General features: G+C 47.7%; 2 protein-coding genes across 5 annotated transcripts in view; one reads left to right on the top strand and one right to left on the bottom strand.

Moving 5' to 3' along the window:
- The first annotated feature begins 650 nt into the window (after window positions 1-650).
- LOC122367953 lies at window positions 651-10,926 on the top strand. Of its 2 annotated transcripts, none has more exons than XM_043341510.1 (6): window positions 651-726; window positions 5,862-5,960; window positions 6,299-6,410; window positions 7,325-7,407; window positions 8,116-8,237; window positions 9,265-10,926. In XM_043341510.1, the coding sequence occupies exons 2-6, from the start codon at window positions 5,918-5,920 to the stop codon at window positions 9,490-9,492; spliced, it is 588 nt and encodes a 195-aa protein (XP_043197445.1). In that variant the 5' UTR covers window positions 651-726; window positions 5,862-5,917; the 3' UTR covers window positions 9,493-10,926. The 2 variants fall into 2 exon arrangements, with proteins under 2 accessions (XP_043197445.1, XP_043197446.1); XM_043341511.1 differs by having other exon boundaries at window positions 659-696.
- Window positions 10,927-15,539: 4,613 nt separating this feature from the next.
- Window positions 15,540-19,064, bottom strand: part of LOC122367952 (trithorax group protein osa-like) — a 75,714-nt gene continuing 72,189 nt past the window's right edge. For all 3 annotated transcript variants that reach the window (XM_043341508.1, XM_043341507.1, XM_043341506.1), the window contains one exon: window positions 15,540-19,028. In XM_043341508.1, coding sequence (XP_043197443.1) covers window positions 16,302-19,028 — 2,727 coding nt within the window. In that variant the 3' untranslated portion in view covers window positions 15,540-16,301. The remainder of the gene's footprint in view (window positions 19,029-19,064) is intronic.

The raw sequence follows: 19,064 nt of genomic DNA on the forward strand, positions 1-19,064 counted from the left end.
TTGCCCGATAGTGATAGGCATTAGTCTGCACTACCTGCCTGCTGGCTGCTACAACACATTTCGGGGTCTACCGTCTAAATGCTTAACTATCACTGAGAGGGAGGGGCGTTGTATTTAAAACTTCGGTCTACACTTCCGACCGATATGTGATGCTACGATCGATCGGACCACGGCCCTGACGCAGGTTGAACAAAATACCTACTGCTGAACGCTGGTGAGCTGAAGATATCTTGACATCACTAGTCAGTACTTAGGCAACAAACAGGGAAGCGTAGTCGAAAATAGGCAAATAACCGCATGAGCTGTATATCATATAGGCCATAGGGCATAGCATAGGGCCTACTTCAAGCCTCAAGGCCTTATTCCAACTTCCAAGCCTCCTGAAGCCTCCATGCTTTTTCATTATTTCCCAGCCTGGCAGCACCATAAGCACCCGATTCATTTTAGCAAGGCCATATAAGTTCATTTTAGGCCGATAACGACGGTCAGGCTTCTTCCTTGCTCTAAATCCCTAAAGTGGCCAATCAGAATTGTGCCCTACTTCAGTGGGAAATAAAAAGAAACGAAAAGGCTGGACTTCTTAGTCCCACACAATAAATGACAGCTGTTTAAGAAACTCCCTGTGAATATTTACAGCAGCCTTGACATAATTTGTTATCGCGACGAATGCGGCGAAAAACGGCGCGGATTTTTGTGGTATTTCAATTTTGTAAATTTATTTGAAAGGTAACTAGTGAGAGCCACATTGAGTTGTTTTATATTTCATTTGTATGAAAAAACGGCATGTGGCCTTACACCTGATACTACCACTGAACTTTTTAGTGGATACTACACTTGAATCCAGGGTATATAGAACAACCTTGAATCGATCGAGCCAATATACGGTTATAGCCTTGGGTTATACCCAAGGCTATATAAGTTATACCCGTAACCCATTGTAGTTCCAAGTGTTTTTTTTGTAACTTGGTAGTTGGTACCTAATGAGAACTTTGAATGCAAAGTTATTCCATTAAGGCATTAAATATATCACATCACAAGTTTCACTGCAATGAAAATGACGATTGCCAGCAGAATCCACAAATTATACCACTTAAAACTAGTGTGACAATCTCTGAATCTGTATCCGGAAAAATGCTTATTCCCTCAAATATTCACTCATTACCTACCTCACCTGTTAAGTTTCCACAACCTCAGCTTGTAAAGAAAGGAGTGGAAACCTATTGTGTGCAGAGACGCGCCAATTCCTTGGGTGGGCTGTGGGCAGATGGCAGGACCTCAGGCAATGAATAGGAATGGTGCATCTGCATTTGGTAAAACACTGAAAATTTTTTGCATGACTTTTAAGTGCCAGAATCCTAGAAAGATGATCAGTGATGTAAATGAGAAAGAGAGGGGTACCGACATATTTTGATTTTACTTAGACTTTTGAAAATCTATGTTATTTCAAACCAATGCTAGGGCATGCTATGTTAGGTTGGGTTAGACCAAGTGTGGTAAGGTGTTCCATGATGTTATATTTATTTCATTCATTCTTGCTCAAAACAGACATGCTGATTTCAGTAGGTGGAACTATGGTCATGAGTACCCAAATATAGGAACGTTCCCATTTTTGGGAACGGAGTTCCCAAATATGGGAACGGGCGTTCCCATTTATGAGAACGGAAGGTAATTTTTCGGCCGTTCGCCCACTAAAACTCATTAGTGCACCACGTCTAAAAAAAGTGCACGCTAATTTAAGTATCTACTAAGTCTTTATAAAATTATCTTTAATTTGACCGTCGAACAAGGAAATTGACCGTAGAATGATATTTTTAATGATTTTTTGAAATGACGGAATGGTGAAAACATGGGTTATTCTACATTTAACATGCAATTTTAAGGAAAATGAAGCGTTTTTTACATTTTGAGGTCAAGTATATTAATTTTCGCCTGGTTATGAAGTTTCATATTAGCGACACCAGATGCTGACATATGCAAGCGAACACGCGGACAGTCCCGAGGTAATATTGTTGACTTTTGGTGTCAGGGCGCACGACCTCGTGGAACGTCAGTGATTTTACCGAACTACTGTTGTAAACTCAGTTTTAGTGGTTTAGAATTATTCAGCTGTATTTCATCAGCCCGGAAAGACATATTTTATTTGGATGCTAGCTGTTTAGCGTTGTTTTATAAGGAGCGTCATGAGCGTGGTTTTTGTCTTCCGTGTTTCTAAGCATGATCGTTTTGGGGAAATTTCTCTTATATAGGTCGCTCTGTGTGGCTTGTTTATAATTTTTATGCTGATTTCGATCATTCCTCGTGCCCATCCTACCAGGCCTTTTGCCACTTACACTCATTAAGAAAGGAAAAAACTAGATTTTCATTGGGACTAGGTGTTTTGAGTGTGTAACATATTTAGCGTTCCCATTTTTGGATACTTCCTTGTGCTCGTCAACTATCAGTGTTAAACAGACAGGTGCTTGACATGTCTCCACCCTCGGCGCGGACGGTGGATATAGGTATGGAAGACCTTGTTGAACATCGCCGAGCGTTGTGAATTACGTAATCCTGCAGAGGGGGGCGTGCCCGCTGCGAGATCGACGGGAATAAAAGCGCAGAAGACCGGGCGAAACATGCGACGGTCTTGCCGGAAAGGTCATCTGATGATTGTTGCGTTAACATGGATTTGCGGCGTTGGACGTGATGCTTGTTAATGAAAAGAGCCCCTGAAAGGCGTCGGTGAAATCGTTCCCAATATTGGGTACGCCGTTCCCATAATAAGGAACGCTTGCAGCGCCAGTGTATGAGAGCGTTCCCAAATTTGGGCTCGCGGCCCGGATGATAGACTGCTTTAGAAATAGGGGAACGATTTGAAACTACGATGGGCCTTACAATATCAAACTCTTTCCCAACAATATTGAGACAAATATCAGGCGGTTCACGGTTGTTTTATATTTTTTTGGACGTCATTTAACGGTTCTTTTTCTTGTTTTAAATAATGCCTACATGGCGTTCCCATATTTGGGTTTATCGTTCCCAAACATGGGAACGCAAATGCGTTCCCGAAAATGGGTACGCTTGACCATAGTTCCGCCTACTGATTTGTCCAAAGATTTCAATTTGTCCTGGAAATGTATTTTCACCTGTAACATGATGGTATATGTGCAGCTGAAGTCTGAGTGGTATTATGTTGGTAGGTTGTAAGTTGTAACTAGGTTGGTAGCTTCAGCTAGTTGGTTGATAGGTTGTGGGTACATAGGTTGTAGGTTGTTAGGTTGAAGGTTGATTGATATGTTAGGAGGTAAGATTAGGTCAGGTTAGATTGTTTTCATCTACTCGGATGTCATCTTCACAATTCACATTTACCAACATGACAAACTCACCTGTCCAAACTCAGTTGGGCAAACTAGACTTTTGGAATCAAAATATGGAGGCATCAATAATTTGATTCTGGTGGGAGGAGCCATGACCAAATATGGGCATTGGGCATGGAATCATTTTTTGATTCATTTGGGTACACTTTTGGCTTCAAATGTATCGTTACGGTTGAAGAAAGGCCCATGCCGGTGAGATTTTTCTCTAAAAAGGTAGAAAAATGTGGCAGGTTTGCAAAAAGTGTTACCTCAAAACTACAAAATTGTCCCTTTGGCCTTGTGCATGGGAAAAAGACAGAGCCACTGTCCATCACGCAAAAGCTGTTTTGAGGAAATCACACTGTATGTTATTTTTGTATCATGAATCACATACTAAACAATCAGTATTTGTGTAAAATGGCAAAATGAAATTTTTAAACCCCTAATTATCATTGTTGTAGTGCTTTTATATTAATTATATGGTTTTTACCTGTTGCTTCAGTTTTTGTATTCTTGACATTTAAAAATTGTGAATTGTTATCAAATGTAGTACAGGTAAAGTACAACAATGCTATAGGTATCTGTTGTGGTGCTGAGGATACCACTTAATGAGAATAATAGCAAGATAAATGCTGTATTCTTGCAAGTCATTGTTGCCTATCTGTTAACATTACCTGTGAATCAAAATAATGATTAGCCAGCTGATGGGGAATCAATATTATGATTATCTGTTTAAAGTGAATCAATTCCTTGATTGCCTTCCACTTCCTATAGAATTCAAATTGTTATGATAGGAGCAATATTATTTTGCTTAGGAGATAGTTCCAGCATTTCTGTTCAAGATCAGGCATGCTCCTTCTTGAAACACTCCCTTATTTTTATGTGATTGGTAAGTTAGAAATGGTCTGCATTTATGCCCAAATATGGTCATAAGGAATCAATCTTTTGATGCCTCCATATTTTGATTCCAAAGGTCTAGTTTGCCCAACTGAACTCATCTGTCTGGTTTCCCTGCTTGTCAGTCATCATTCCAGAAGTTTTATCATGCTGAGATTGAAAGCTACATCAGTCCACACTGTACAAGACAGAAAGACCTGAGATTTTTACCGCTTATTCTAAATCTAAATTTAGGTTGAGGTAAACTGCAATGCAAGATGAATAGGTTAAAGAATTCAAGATCATTAGCTTATCAGTTATCACCTAGTTAGTCTTCTGAGTACATCGTTTTCTTGGAGAGTATTGTACAGTGCTTATTATGTCAGTAAACTCACACCGGAAAATCATTATGTCAGAGTATATAGAACGATATCTATCTAGGCATATTGCTAAATCAGGGGCTGCACCTCTTCAGTCTCCACACTAATACACGCTAGTCCAGTCATCCCTAGAAATCTGTGCAGTGCCCTGTTACACTGCACAGGCAGCGCAGGCTGAAGCCTGAGTTTCCCCGCACCTACAATATCTTGTCTAAGGCTATAGAACTCCAAGGCCATGGCATAGAAACTTGCCAAACTTGTTACACTTTGCAGCTTGCAGCCTATAGGAGTATGCCACCTCATAGCATCCAATATATTTTGATCCACCCATGTTTGGCCCAGGGCTGCAGATTCGATGCTTTTGGTGACTCTGACAACAAATCCGACTCTGGGCAGGATTGTCGACTCCGACTGACTCGGACTCTGACTCCGCAGCACTGGTTTGGCCTGTAGTCATATGATGCCGGTCTGCACCACTCTCGCAGATCTAGGAACCCAGCGGACCATGCCTTGATGTGCAGTATCTTTATTGGAATGTCATGCTTACAAGGGACAGAGAAAGTGATAAGCTGGGTAGTTTTGGTGTTTAACAAGCTATACAGTCCTGACGCATGCCTGGCCCCTCATCCTGGCCCACTGGTCCCTCATCCCATCCCATCAGGGCAAGCTGAAACTGAGAAACAGGTCCATGCCCCTGAGGGAGAAGATCAGAAGTGGGCTCATTGCTCTGTCCATTACCTGAGCAGTAAATCAATAAGCTGAAGCTGACCTGTTTGAGTCGCTCCCGAGTCACTCCTGCACCTGGCGGTAGGGGTTGGCGGGATTTGGAACAAGTTGACTTGGATGTACCACTTGGAAGAGTTCTCTAGTTTCTGACTTGTGCCTGTATACTTTATCTAGCAAAACTAAAAGATGTATGGTAATGACGATTATCGTTCAATCGCATCTCAGCACCCGCTTTGCCTGTAGGCTGTAAGACTCTGGTGTAACTGTTCTTTGGCATTTGGACATATTATCCCGTCTAATGCTCAGTTATTTACGTGATTTAGTACGATCAGTGCCAGTGGTGTAGTATATTTAGTGCCACTGCCATTCATTTGTTGCAGTTATTGTGGTTCTGAGTTCTGACATACCGGTAATAAATCATTTGCTTATTATAAGCTTGCAACAACCAACAACACCTAACTAAGTATGTGCATTTATCATTTTCATGACTTACTGTTCACCACGTTGTGCCGTTTGGCTGTAATCGCAGCGTGTGAACTTTTTACAGCGTGTGAACTGTGAACTGGTCACAAATTAAAGCAAGTACCTACCATCGATTGCAAGATGGATTCGCCCGACTCATCATTCTCAGTTATAATCCAACACAGTGAGTAAACGTGTTGGTGGAAGCAACCGCAACCACCCTTGTAATACAATGTTTTGTTTTACTGCAAAATGGCACACGATACGATATTTGAAATCGATGCATCCGTACACTTAAGTACTCTTGGACAGTTAGCAGTGAATCTACTTTTGCCACAGTAAATGCAAGAGTGCCCTCAAGAGGACTTGCAACAATCGTCTTTTGCCGACTGAAGCATCAACGATTCGCTCAATATGTTTGCGAAATGAATCATGCATTTTCACGCTTTTTTGTCCAACGGATACCTCAGTGCCAATCTTTTTAAGATGTTACGATGTATTATTTTGTTTTCTCTCTTCCAGTGGGTAAGAAGGAATCGGTTGCCCTACCAGCTGATATCACTCTGGGCGACTTCCAGAGGACCGTCGAAGACATGACGCACGTGCCAGTGGCGGCGCAAAAAGTCGTGCACAAGTACGGAACCCGGGGTGGGGTGTCATATGGGTGGGGTGAGCCTCCATTGACATACCCAGGCGGGACACATTTCGGGCATACTGAACATGTGTGTTGTGTTACAGGTATGTATCATGTGTGTGATGGGGTTGGGTTGTATCGGGGCTCGCTCGGCGCTTTTTGAGTAAGACGTCGGACACACCACGAATTTGTCGTATGATAAAGGGGTTCTCAAACCATTGATTATCCTTACCGTTCATACCGCCATGAGCCTTTTCTTGGGTGACCCGAACGAGTGAGCGTTCATTGAACGATTCCATTGGTGGCGGCGCTAGCAGCTCCCTCTCCTGGCCACTAGAGGGTGCGATTGCTGCGCCGCTTCCCCGCTGCTTCACCCACGTGCGGCATGTTCTGCCAGGAGAATTCTGTATTCTGCTCATCGTAATATTTCATGAGCAGTGGTGGCGTCACGAATTTTCGCCAGTGGGGGCAAGCTTGAGGTGACCGGACCCAACTGTTGTCTGATACCCCGATCTGCAGAATCCAGGAGCACCTTGCCCCTAGATGTTGTCATTCAAAATTATCATAGTTGTGTAGCCTTCTTTGCATCATCACATCCTATAGTACCCACCTATCATGAATATTCCACAGGTCTTTTGTCCGCTTTTCAACATCAGCCAAATTTTGTGGGGGCAAAAACATAGTCTTGCCCCCACGGCCTCCTGTCAGTGGGGGCAGTCTGCCCCCACTGCCCCCACGGTGGCGCCGCCCTTGTTCATGAGGGTTGCTAATTCATGTGCTTTTGTTATGTGTGGAAGTAGTGAAATCGTGTAATTCTTTTGGTTGTGTTGGCGTGGAATACTAACCACCGCCGCTCGATCCTAAGTAACTTCGCTCTGGTTGTTATAGCCCCAGCCACGTGACCTTTGTTTCAGGGGTCGTGACCTGGCCCGTCACGAATCGGACGTTACGCTTCAGGACTGCCGGGTAAAGAACAAAGACATCGTTATGATCCTGGGTGGGTCCTAGTTGGGCGCACTGCGCTACTGGAAAACGGCCTGTGGTGTCAGTGTGGTTATGATGCATGGGGCTGTTGCCATTTGACAGTTAAATTTGTCATGCATGTAAGACTGTCCGTCGATGTTTGTATTCTAGTTTTATTATTATGATAGTTTTTTTAGTGAGCTCTGTCTAATCAATTACGATGTTTTCTAAGCCTCCTTGATTATGAATCCCACATGACTTGATCTGTCATACGGAGTAATAGGCATGTGAATAAGTTGACGACTCATACAGTTAGAATAAGGCTGTGTTCGCCAACGAAGAATCTTTGCTGTTCAGCATCAAAATGCCAATCGTAGTAAGGCTAATGCCACGGACAGCTTTTTGAAGCCGTATAGTAAGGAATCCCCGCCACCCTGCTGATGGTGAAGTGAATGCAGTCTTACTTTAAAGTAGAGCTTCTGCGCACTTTGCCTCACCCCCGAATATTTTCGTGCATTACCATCGGGCGCTACCGACTTTTGGTCCCATTCTTTCCATGCAACGCCCATTGGGGTAATGTTCAAAATGGCAAAATCAAAGGGGGCACGGTGCCCCCACGTTCCGCCGCCTATGCGCGGGAGGTCTTCCTGCCTACCTCTGACCCCAAACTGACACATGCCCCTGCCTACCAGGTCATCCCGCGTTCCCTGATCCCAAACTGACACGTGCCCCCGCCCGTCAGGTCTTCCCGTCGATCCGGTGAACGATGAGACCCTGGCCGCCATCGCCGCCCTGGAAACCCAGTCTGAGGCGGTGATCACTCGACTGGACGACATTCAGAAAGATCTGGACGGCGCCCGAAAGGTACGGTAGAAATCGGGGATTCAGGTTCAGATTCAGATCCAGATATATTCGAATAAGGTCCACAATAAACATGACCTTTCACTCATTCACGTCATATGTAGAACATAATTGGATTGGGTATTTTGAGCTTGTAGACTTTGTGTATGTGGGGTGTTGTGGGGTTTAGACGCTGTGCAACCTAGCCGTTGCCAATGTTTATGTTTTGCAAGCTGGATGCTATGAGCCATGAATGTTGTTGCCATTTTATTTGTATTTCGAGTTGCTGACTTTGGATTTTATACCTGTGGAGTTATGAAGATGCTATTTAAAGGGACACTCCCACCTTAACATTAGTTTTGAGTTGAGATAGCCAAATTGGTGGCCATGGCCTGCAAATACCGGTTTGGGCACTCACAACATCGACAAATGCTTTAATTCGAAGATATGGAATTTCAAACTTGCAGTTTTCGGATTCTAAGGGGCTAATGCATTGGAATGCCCCCTTAGAATTTGTGACGTCAGCGGAGATCTAACGATTTTTAAATCTTAGACTAAAACCATCGTTAACACGTGGTGGTATACGCTGCTTTGCGCGCAACGTCTGCCGCACTTTAAGGCTGCCAAATTATTGCTTCCAAATAAAGTCGCTAGTAACAGGGGAGATCCCAAAAAGTAAACAAAAGTAAAAGCCTAATATCTTGAAAACCAGTGAATATTTTTCGGTGAAATTTGGTAGATATTCGTTTTCGCTCTTTCTGAACCAAGGGACATCACTTTCATGCCAATTCATTAACTTTTTTGAAGGTGGGAGGGTCCCTTTAACCGGGTCTTGCCAGGGCAGGAGGTTGTGATTTGGTATGTGGTGAGGTAGACCACGAGCGGTATATTGTTTGTCGTGTGAGTGCTGTTGAGCAGAGGCACCTAACTTTAAACATACCTTATGATTTGAATCAAAACATCATTGGCTTGTACCAACCAAATATTGAATCAAACGCGTTTAGACCACCAGCACCCAGCTCACGATCATGCCCCCCCCCCCACCTCACAGGGTTTCCTGCCAGCCAGGATGGCCGCCGAGGTGCGTCCCAAGCTGGAGAAGCGTCTGCTGACCGTCTCCGAGGAGCTGATGCGCCTGCTGGAGCGGCTGGATTCCATCTCAGTGGGCCAGAGCTCAGAGTCAGCGCGCCGAAAACGAAAGGCCGTGGTGACTGCCATCAACGCCCAAATGGATAGGGCAGATAAACTGAAGGAGAAATTAGCAGAAATTGGCTCATAGGTTGAGATAGGTAGATATTAGGTATTTATCGATATCTATTTCAGCTAGAGATGAATAGATATTTGATATTTATCTATATCAAGTGTTGGAAGGGTAAGATTCAGATGGTGGTTCTTGGCTTCAAGTGCTGGTTCCGGGGTCTCCCGCTAGAGGCGCTGTAGTAGCGGCCCTAGTTCGGCGTTCTGTCGCCAGAGGCACTGCCACGGTTGCGAGCTTCTGATCCTCGCCGCTTGGCGTGCGAGCGCAGGTGATGCTTGTTTTCTGGCGATGCTCTGAGCTTCGATCAGTCTTAATTGCCGTCCAGAAAGCTCCTTTGGCAGCTTGAAAGTGATGTCCTGGGCCTAACACGCGGCCTCGCCAGCTTATTGCCCGACTAGCGCATGACTAGCCCATGACTAGTACCTGACTAGCGCTAGTCAACAGATGGCAAGTACTAATCAACACCTTAGCCCATGACTAGTACCTGACTAGTGACTGGCTGCCCGCTGCAGTCGCCATATTATGCGTCTACGATGCGTCATGCGAGTCCTTTGGTTATCAGAAAATGCTTGAGTGGCTGTTGATTTGGCTGACTTCTCATATGCGACAACCGAGGATTGACCTGCCAGATTAGCGACTACCGACTGCGTTTACCAGCGAAGAATTGACTTTGAGTCCCTTTCGATTCAACGGTTAATCAGATGACATATTTTAAGATAACGGTTGTCGCGAGATGGGGCTCCAGATTGACCAAAGTTGCGAAATTAAGAGTTTTCTGGTAATTAGGATCAACATGCACTGTAAGTTGTAACTTTGATAATGAGCGAACTGTCCATTATACCAAATCGGATGACTTTTTAGGGAGCTGTACTGCCTGGAACAGACGGCGTTCTTTTTCGCCCCATTTCGAGTCGAAATGACGACGATAGTAAGCGCTACTTGTCTTCCTTGGCAGTTGTCATACGATTGCATATGATCTGTTGGGGTTATACTCAGTGCTAAATGGGTAAATTTGCCGTCCAATGCACGGCGCATTGGTGCATTCGAATTAGTGCAGTGCACTAGTTGATCACCGAGGGGGACCAGCTGTGTATCTTCTCCGAGAATCGAGGACCATCTTAGTTCAAATCAAATGTGTTCATCCTCAACATGAGATCATTCTAGCCTTTTGAAAGTACACAGAATGTCCACCGGCATTCTTTACCGGGTGGCACTGCCAGCTTTTATTTGCATTTATTTGTGACATGGAGTAAATGTTTCGGCAATAAGCTATATTTTACCACATAGCGGATATTTTGGGATATGACGACTTTGAATAACTGGATATTACGTTTTTACTGAGGCCAAACCTGGTGTGTCGCTCTATACGCTTAACATGTTGATGTAATGCTATGTGCAAAGTCGCTGAGTTTTTGAACAGCTCCTGCAACGAATAAAACACATCGTTTAACCCTCTGTTCGTGTGTTTTCAAAATGTGGCAATCCGCGCTTTGAAGTCGAAAAGCATCCTCATCTACATACTTGTGGCGACATTGGCTTACAAAAGATATGACAGTAACGGCAAATGGGACACTGAAGGATAATCCAGTTCCATGCTTATCCGTGCTTGTGAAGTGATGGGCCGTTCCTGAAACTTTGATGTCGTTTGAATTCATTTATAGGATAGGTGAACTTGTAGAATGTAGATGTTCCATTTGGTTCCACTCCCAGTTCATTGATTTGGAAATCCTATCGGTGCTTTATACCCACAGCTGGGGCGTTCCACGACAAATCGACAAATAAAATAAATAAATTTGCACCCTCATATTTTATTCTTCGTTGAAAACTGGTGTAAGGGGTTGTGATGGGCGGGGAAGCCAGCTGTGGCAAGGATTTTTTTCTTCGAACAACGGTTTCCGAGATATAGCCTCGGGCAATTCCTGGAGTTCGCGCTGCAGCCCTATGTTTGGCGGCCTATAAGTCAGAAACTGTTGGTTTTTTACGATAAAAACTTTTTATGGTTCAACTCACAATCAACCAACAAACATTTTGGCTATCTCAGATTTTCAATTTTTGAAAATTTTGATCACGTGACCTTTTGTCCTATTTTTCGAAGTGACCTTGATATTTTCCCCACTGAAAGTTGCAATTTGGTCTGATGACGATTAAAGCCTTATCGATTATCATTCATATGCGATAATAAAAAAGTGGTTATCGCCCTGCGTTGACCTCAGGTCAGGTCATTTTTATGACCTGTCCATTATTACGAGCGGGAGCGACAGCGAGATCTCGAGAATAAAGCAAGATAGCGACAAGCGGTAAACGGTAAAGGGTACACACGGATAAGGTCTATAATTTTTACTGAGGTCATTTTCAGGTCAGGTCAAAGATGACGTCATAGGAGCTAAAAGGAAGTCAAAATAGCGGCATACATGTATATGAAGCTTTTCTCGAATAACTTTCAAGGTATCCCAGCTAGGAACAAACTAATAGCACCATCGTGATCCTCTCGTCGATCCGCATCGAAACATATGTATGTTGACCTCGAAAGGTCGAAAGGTCAAAAGTTGACGTTAGATCACGTGACCTAAGGTCAACTTTTGACCTTTCGACCTTTCGAGGTCAACATACATATGTTTCGATGCGGATCGACGAGAGGATCACGATGGTGCTATTAGTTTGTTCCTAGCTTGGATACCTTGAAAGTTATTCGAGAAAAACTTCATATATATGTATAGTGCCGCTATTTTGACTTCCTTTTAGCTCCTGTGACGTCATCTTTGACCTGACCTGAAAATGACCCCAGTAAAAATTATAGACCTTATCCGTGTGTACCCTTTACCGTTTACCGCTTGTCGCTATCTTGCTTTATTCTCGAGATCTCGCTGTCGCTCCCGCTCGTAATAATGGACAAGTCATAAAAATGACCTGACCTGAGGTCAACGCAGGGCGATAACCACTTTTTTATTATCGCATATGAATGACAATTGATAAGGCTTTAATCGTCATCAGACAAAATTGCAACTTTCAGTGGGGAAAATATCAAGGTCACTCTTCGAAAAATAGGACAAAAGGTCACGTGATCAAAATTTTCAAAAATTGAAAATCCGAGATAGCCAAAATGTCTGTTGGTTGATTGTGAGTTGAACCATATGAAGTTTTATCGTAAAAAAACAATAGTTTCTGAGTTATAGGCCGCCAAACATAGGGCTGCAGCGCGAACTCCAAGAATTGCCCGAGGCTATATCTCGGAAACCGTTGTTCGAAGAAAAAAATCCTTGCCACAGCTGGCTTCCCCGCCCATCACAACCCATTAGACCAATTTTAACCCTATTCCTGGCGGGGGGGGGGGGCCTCAGGAGCCCCCCCCTGAGGTTTTTTGGTTATATCTCCCAAACGCGTTGAGCTAGGAAGCTCAAATTTTCTGACTTTTCCTAAAAGGCTTCTACGCAACATGTCTGAAAATTTTGAGTTGATCTGACCTCAGGTCAGGTCACCAGAGGCGGTTTGGTGACGCTACCTCAGAAAAGTTTGCAATCACGCCAGAGCTAGAGTTTTTGACCGATCAATTTCTTCTCTTCAGGGTTTAGTTAGGGTACCAGTATGTGCAATTTGTTTATCTCGGAATTTTGATATCGGTGACCTAAGGTCAGGTCAATTTCGCGACCTCCCCATTATAAGTCAATGGGGGAAAAATCAACTCCCTGTTTTTACCACTAAAACGGGTCGGAATGGCCCCATATACCATACATGACTTCATATACGATCACCCTTCACTACCTTGAGGTCTGTTTTGCTGTTGGGCAGCTGTGAGGTCATGTGACGTCATCAAAGGTCACCAAAGGTTTTTGGCCAATAACTCCGTACAGGAACAAGATACAGACGCGTGGATGGTCTCATTGTGTTCAGCTCGTCAAGACGCATCGAATGATATACATGATGACCTCGAGGTCACGTGACCTGAGGTCAACCTTTGACCTTGACCTTTCGAGGTCAACATATATATCATTCGATGCGGATTGACGAGAGGATCACGATGATGCCCTTAGTTTGTTCCTATCTTGACTAATTCGAAAGTTATTCGAGAAAAAACTCTCTCCATATCTAGTGCCGCCATTTTGACTTTTTCGACCCCTGTGACGTCATCTTTGACCTGACCTGAAAATGACCTTAGTAAAAATTGTAGATCTTGGCCGTGCGTATCCGATGCCGTTTACCGCTTGTCGCTATCTTGCTTCGTTCTCGAGATCTCAGGGGGGGGGCCGAATCGGCCCCCCCCCGCCAGTTTCTTGTCCCGGCGGAGCCCGCCAGGAATAGGGTTAAGCAAAAAATAAAATATGAGGGTGCAGGGCACTTGTCGATTTGTCGTAGAACGCCCCAGCTACGAAAAGAAAAACATGAACTTTCAAACCCGGAGAGAACGTTTTTAATCTTTAGCTTTCAGTGTTATCTCAAGACATTAGTTATGTAAAAGTTGAACTTTGTTTCCGGTGACCACGTCTCGACCTCCGTTATCGACCCCGGCCTCTCGGTGTCGGCTCGTCCACGCCCTGTCCGGCGCTCGCGGCCGTCCCGAGAGAAACCTCATCGCCCGGGGACGCGGCGCCGGTGCGCCAAATCCATTAATGGCGCGACGGTTTCACTTCTGGCGCAGACAAACAGGCGCCGCGGCTGGCTCGCGCCGTTTTCCCGCGGTGGGGAGTGGACGGGGCACCGACCGCGGCTCGCGCCAGACTGGACCGTGGGAAGTCTGGAGCGGATCGGCTTTGGAGACATTTGTCGTATGTGGCGAAGATGATTGGTTATTTAATGATGCTCTTTTACGGATGTTTTTGATTGGTAAAGCACGTCTTGCCGCATACACAAAAATAATGGCTGCAAGTCTTTTAGGGCAGGTTTCCAGGCCGGCTTTAGTGATATCACTTTTACAGAAAGAAAGAAAGAAAGAAAGAAAAAACGTTCGCTGTCCAGACGCACAGCTGAACTTTACATACCGTCACTGGTGCTCCAGGATTGAAAATTGGGTCTTGTTTCTTCACATATAACCCGTGACCTCTGAGGTCAGGCCAAATGCACTGAGATATTGTCCATTAAAAAAAATGCCGACAAATGAAATTCGTTGAACGATTCTGGCCCAATCGTGTTTGCGACGTCCAGTGATATGATATACTTTTCTTCTTTGTGGATGAACGATTCAGTTCTAAGATGGTCAGGCGAAAGTTGGTCCAGGGAGGTCGTGCTGCATATAATTCGTTTCTGCAGCTTTTTCTGAATTCGTTGGAGCCTTTTCCAAATCATTGTCTCTACTGTGGATGTACTGGCGAAAAACGCTAATGACTTGTGTGAAATTACGCTGCCAAGTGCTTGAGGTATATTGGAGCATATTTATCATTGCTGGCGTTATTAAACACATAGCAGGTTTCTCATTGAGCTATAACGCTGAGGTCATGTGACTGACCTGACCTCAGCTTCGTGAAAAATCAAAGGCACATTTATGTAAGAATCCGTAAGCTTCTTCTTGGAAGTTTCATCTCTCAGTAAAACCTGTTTTCCTGGCACTAAGTGCTGCAAAATTGATTTTTCAACGTATGAAATTAATTTTGATTGCCTCATCTGTGATCTGTCATTCTTGTGTTCATGTTCGTTCCTTGACATTGGGCTGCAAGACAATAATCCCGCGATATCGAATATTCAATAGACGTTTCATTGTGCAGCGTGCGTGACAATTGTAGTGTGTCGCACGTATGCACTCTTCCGTTCATAGTGGTAACCAAAATGGCAAAGAAATGCGACTGGTTCAGACCTTCCTTGCGTGAGCAAACGGTCCAATGATTTGGATAATAGCCTTATTGTGAATGATACTCGTGTGTCTTGAGAATGGTTTTATCCCCTTTGTAACGATGCGTGACGTTCCGTGACATTTTGTGGCGCTCCGTGGCATTCCGTGACGCTTAGTGGCGACTCCCTCTATGGCGCATGATTGTGGTGCGTCACGGTTGTGAAAACTATCGAACCACGCGTCAGTTCCGTCTCACCTTTGTGGCCGTCACCCTCGAGCCCTCGCTGGCTGAATATGAGACACTCTGGAATTTATTCGATGACTTTATTTTCGTGATGGGGTAGGCACTCGCCTCACGAGGGGGCAGAGCACTCGAGTAGACAGCGAAAACCACTCGCAAGGTACAGCTTCATAAAAACAACAGCGCGGCGGGCCCGCTTCATACGACAGAACCGACAAATCTACGAACATCGGCGTCATCGAAACGCACCGGTCAAATGAGCATTCTGTGAAAGCTTTAGAACAACTCCGTTTGGATCGCACTAGCTATCATTTCGAAGTTTACACGACGTTCGGAAATGAGTCAGCTTTGTCGTACGAAACTTGACTCGAGGTGATCGCAAAGCACACTTTGAGTCATTCGACACTGACACACACATTCACACAACCACATGTTCTCGAAGCACCTGCAGCCATGCGCCTTCTCGCCCTATGTGATAAGCACAAACAACAATAACAGTACGTTGAGCCGATGACGGGCCCCCATAGTGGACCCCATGAGCAATCGCGGTTCGCCGTCTTCGCTACTGGCACAAGGCCTTCGACAACCCTCTCAGGAACAGCGCCCAGTACCGGTTCAAATAAATACGCTCCCGACGCGCGCACTGGCATAGCCTAAGTAACAACGGTTAGTGGTGGCCAATGCAGCCATGGTCTAGCATTACCGCCCAAGCATGACCCACAACTCCACTCTCTCTCTGTCTCGCACGCGCTTCACTTTGTAACGCCCTCAGTTTCTCTGACACATCCTCCCTGGAATCTTCTCACGCCTATCACCTCCACGCGTCGCACTTCACTCTTCCTTCTCTTCCGTGGCCTCTCCGAGGGCCTTGTAGAACTTTGGCCTCAGACGGGCTCCGAAAGGCACCGGTCGTCGCCTCCTGTTGCGCACCTCATCCAGCCGGGAGCGAGGCTTGGGGGTGGTGGTCGTCGTCGTGGAGGCCTCAGCTTGCGGCTCCTCGGCGACAGGCGCTTCGGTGACAGTCTCCTCTTCGACGACCTCCGGCGCCTCGGTGGTGGTGGTTCGGCCGCGCTGGCGGCTGTAGAACGAGCTCAGGAACGGACGGCGCGTTGGCAGGTTGAAGAACGGCCTCCTCGTGGCGCGTGTCGGCTCCGGTGTGGTGGTGACCTCGGTGGTGGTGGTGACGGGGGCTTCCGTGACGGGAACTTCCTCTTCCTCAACCGGTACCTCTTCGACGGGGATCTCCTCGATGGTGACTTCCTCCTCGACAGGGGCCTCCTCGGGTGTCGTCTCGTCGTCTTCGCCAGGGTAGTACACGAAGAACACATCGCTGTCGCCCTCCTCGTCAACAACCTCGACTTCTTCACCAACCGCCAGCGGGTCCTCGACGACCTCGACGATGTCGACGATGTCAACGCCATCCTCGGCCAGCTCGTTGGGTCGCACCACCTCTTCACGGTACTCAGAAGCCTCCGGGTACTGCACGTCGTAGGCCTGGCCCACCAGACTGCCAGGGTTGGGGCCTCCGTAGCCCTGCGGCGCCGTCGGCACGGCCGCCGGATTGTACTGGCCAGTCACGATGTCAGTAGGATCCGGAGCTCCGTAGCCGGTCGAAGCAGACGGAGCCTGGCCACCGCCGTACGCGAAAGAGCTCTGGATGTTGACAAAGACGTCGCCGCCGCCACCGCCGGCACCGTATCCACCGCCATTCTGGGCCTGCTGCTTCTGCAGCGACTCAAGCGTGATGATCGAGTCCGCCTCGGGCGCGGTGTATCCCTGCTGAGCGGCGGGTGCCGAGTAGCCCTGCTCCGCAGCCGGAGCGGCGTACCCCTGCTGACCGCCAGCGACGATGCTGTTGGGCCGCGGCTCTCCGTAGCCAGGAGACGGCTCCTGGTAGGAGACGGCCGGCGCTGGCTGTTCGTAGCTCTGCGACGGCGCTACGGCTCCCTCCGGTGAGCTGTACTGACCCAGAATCGAGGCAGCCTTCGGGGCACCGTAGGCGGCCGGGTCAAGCTTGGGCGCGTTAGAGACGGGAGACGACTGCGGGGCGACCTGAGCCGTCGGATAGTACTGCGCAGAGCTGTAGTCGATCACAGAGGCCTGCTTCGGGGCGCCGTATCCGCCCACCTGGGCGCCACCGCCAGAGCCGTAGCCCTGGGGCTCGGGACCGCCATAGCCCTGCTGGACGGGCTCAGGGGCGCCGTACTCCTGCTGAGCAGGAGCACTGTAATCTTGCTGAGCCGGGGCGCTGTAGTCCTGCTGAGCGGGGGCGCTGTAATCTTGCTGGGCCGGGGCGCTGTAATCTTGCTGGGCAGGGGCGTTGTAGGTCTGCTGAGCGGGGGCGCTGTAGTCCTGCTGGGCGGGAGCGTTATAGCTCTGCTGAGCCGGAGCGCTGTAGTCCTGCTGAGCGGGGGCGCTGTAGTCTTGCTGAGCGGGGGCATTGTAGCTCTGCTGAGCAGGGGCGCTGTAATCTTGCTGGGCTGGGGCACTGTAGCTCGGTTGAGCAGGAGCGCTATAGCTCTGCTGAGCCGGGGCGCTGTAATCTTGCTGGGCAGGGGCGCTGTAGTCCTGCTGAGCGGGGGCGCTGTAGTCCTGCTGGGCAGGGGCGCTGTAGTCCTGCTGAGCGGGAGCTCCGTAGCCTTGCTGCACGGGCTCAGGGGCTCCGTATTCCTCCTTCACTTCGGGAGCCCCATACTCTTCTTGAGGCTGGGCGGGAGCACCGTAGCTTTCCTCGACCTGCGGAGCGCCGTAGCTTTCCTCAACCTGCGGAGCTCCATAGCTTTCCTCAACCTGAGGGGCACCATAGCTTTCCTCGACCTGCGGGGCACCATAGCTCTCCTCAACCTGCGGAGCACCGTAGCTTTCCTCAACCTGCGGAGCACCGTAGCTTTCCTCAACCTGCGGGGCTCCGTAGCTCTCTTCGACCTGCGGAGCACCGTAGCTTTCCTCAACTTGCGGGGCACCATAGCTCTCCTCAACCTGCGGCGCACCGTAGCTTTCCTCAACTTGCGGGGCACCATAGCTCTCCTCAACCTGCGGCGCGCCGTAGCTTTCCTCAACCTGAGGTGCGCCATAGCTCTCCTGCGGCGGAGCGGGGGCACTGTACCCTCCTCCAACCTGAACAGGCGCCGCGTAAGACTGCACCGGTCCGCCAGAGACGGGGTGCTTGGGCGGTCCGTACCCGTTGTTCGTCACCGGCGCATCGTAGCTGGCAGCCGGCTGCGAGACGTGGCCCTTGGAGCCTCCTCCATGACCTCCGGACGAGCCGCCGCTGTATCCCGAACCTCCTCCGTGGCTGGAGGATCCTCCGTGGCCACCCGAAGAGCCTCCGTGGCCCTTGGAGGAGCCTCCGTGACCCTTGGAGGAGCCCTTGCCGCCGATTCCTCCGACAATCGTCACAGCTCCGTGACTGCTGCCGTAGCCGCTGGCGGGCTTGGGAGGTCCGTAGCCCTTACCGGATGGGGTGGGCGCCTTGGGCACCCACATGGCGTTGTACATGGGCCGGCCCATCCACACGAACTTGGGCAGGTGCGGCGGTCGGGGCACGTAGCCAGGAACCTGCCGGACGAGAAGAAGCGTCAGTCGTCAACTCAG

Source organism: Amphibalanus amphitrite, unplaced genomic scaffold (assembly GCF_019059575.1).
Source record: "Amphibalanus amphitrite isolate SeventyFive unplaced genomic scaffold, NRLGWU_Aamphi_draft 000910F_arrow, whole genome shotgun sequence".
Classification (NCBI taxonomy): domain Eukaryota; kingdom Metazoa; phylum Arthropoda; class Thecostraca; order Balanomorpha; family Balanidae; genus Amphibalanus; species Amphibalanus amphitrite.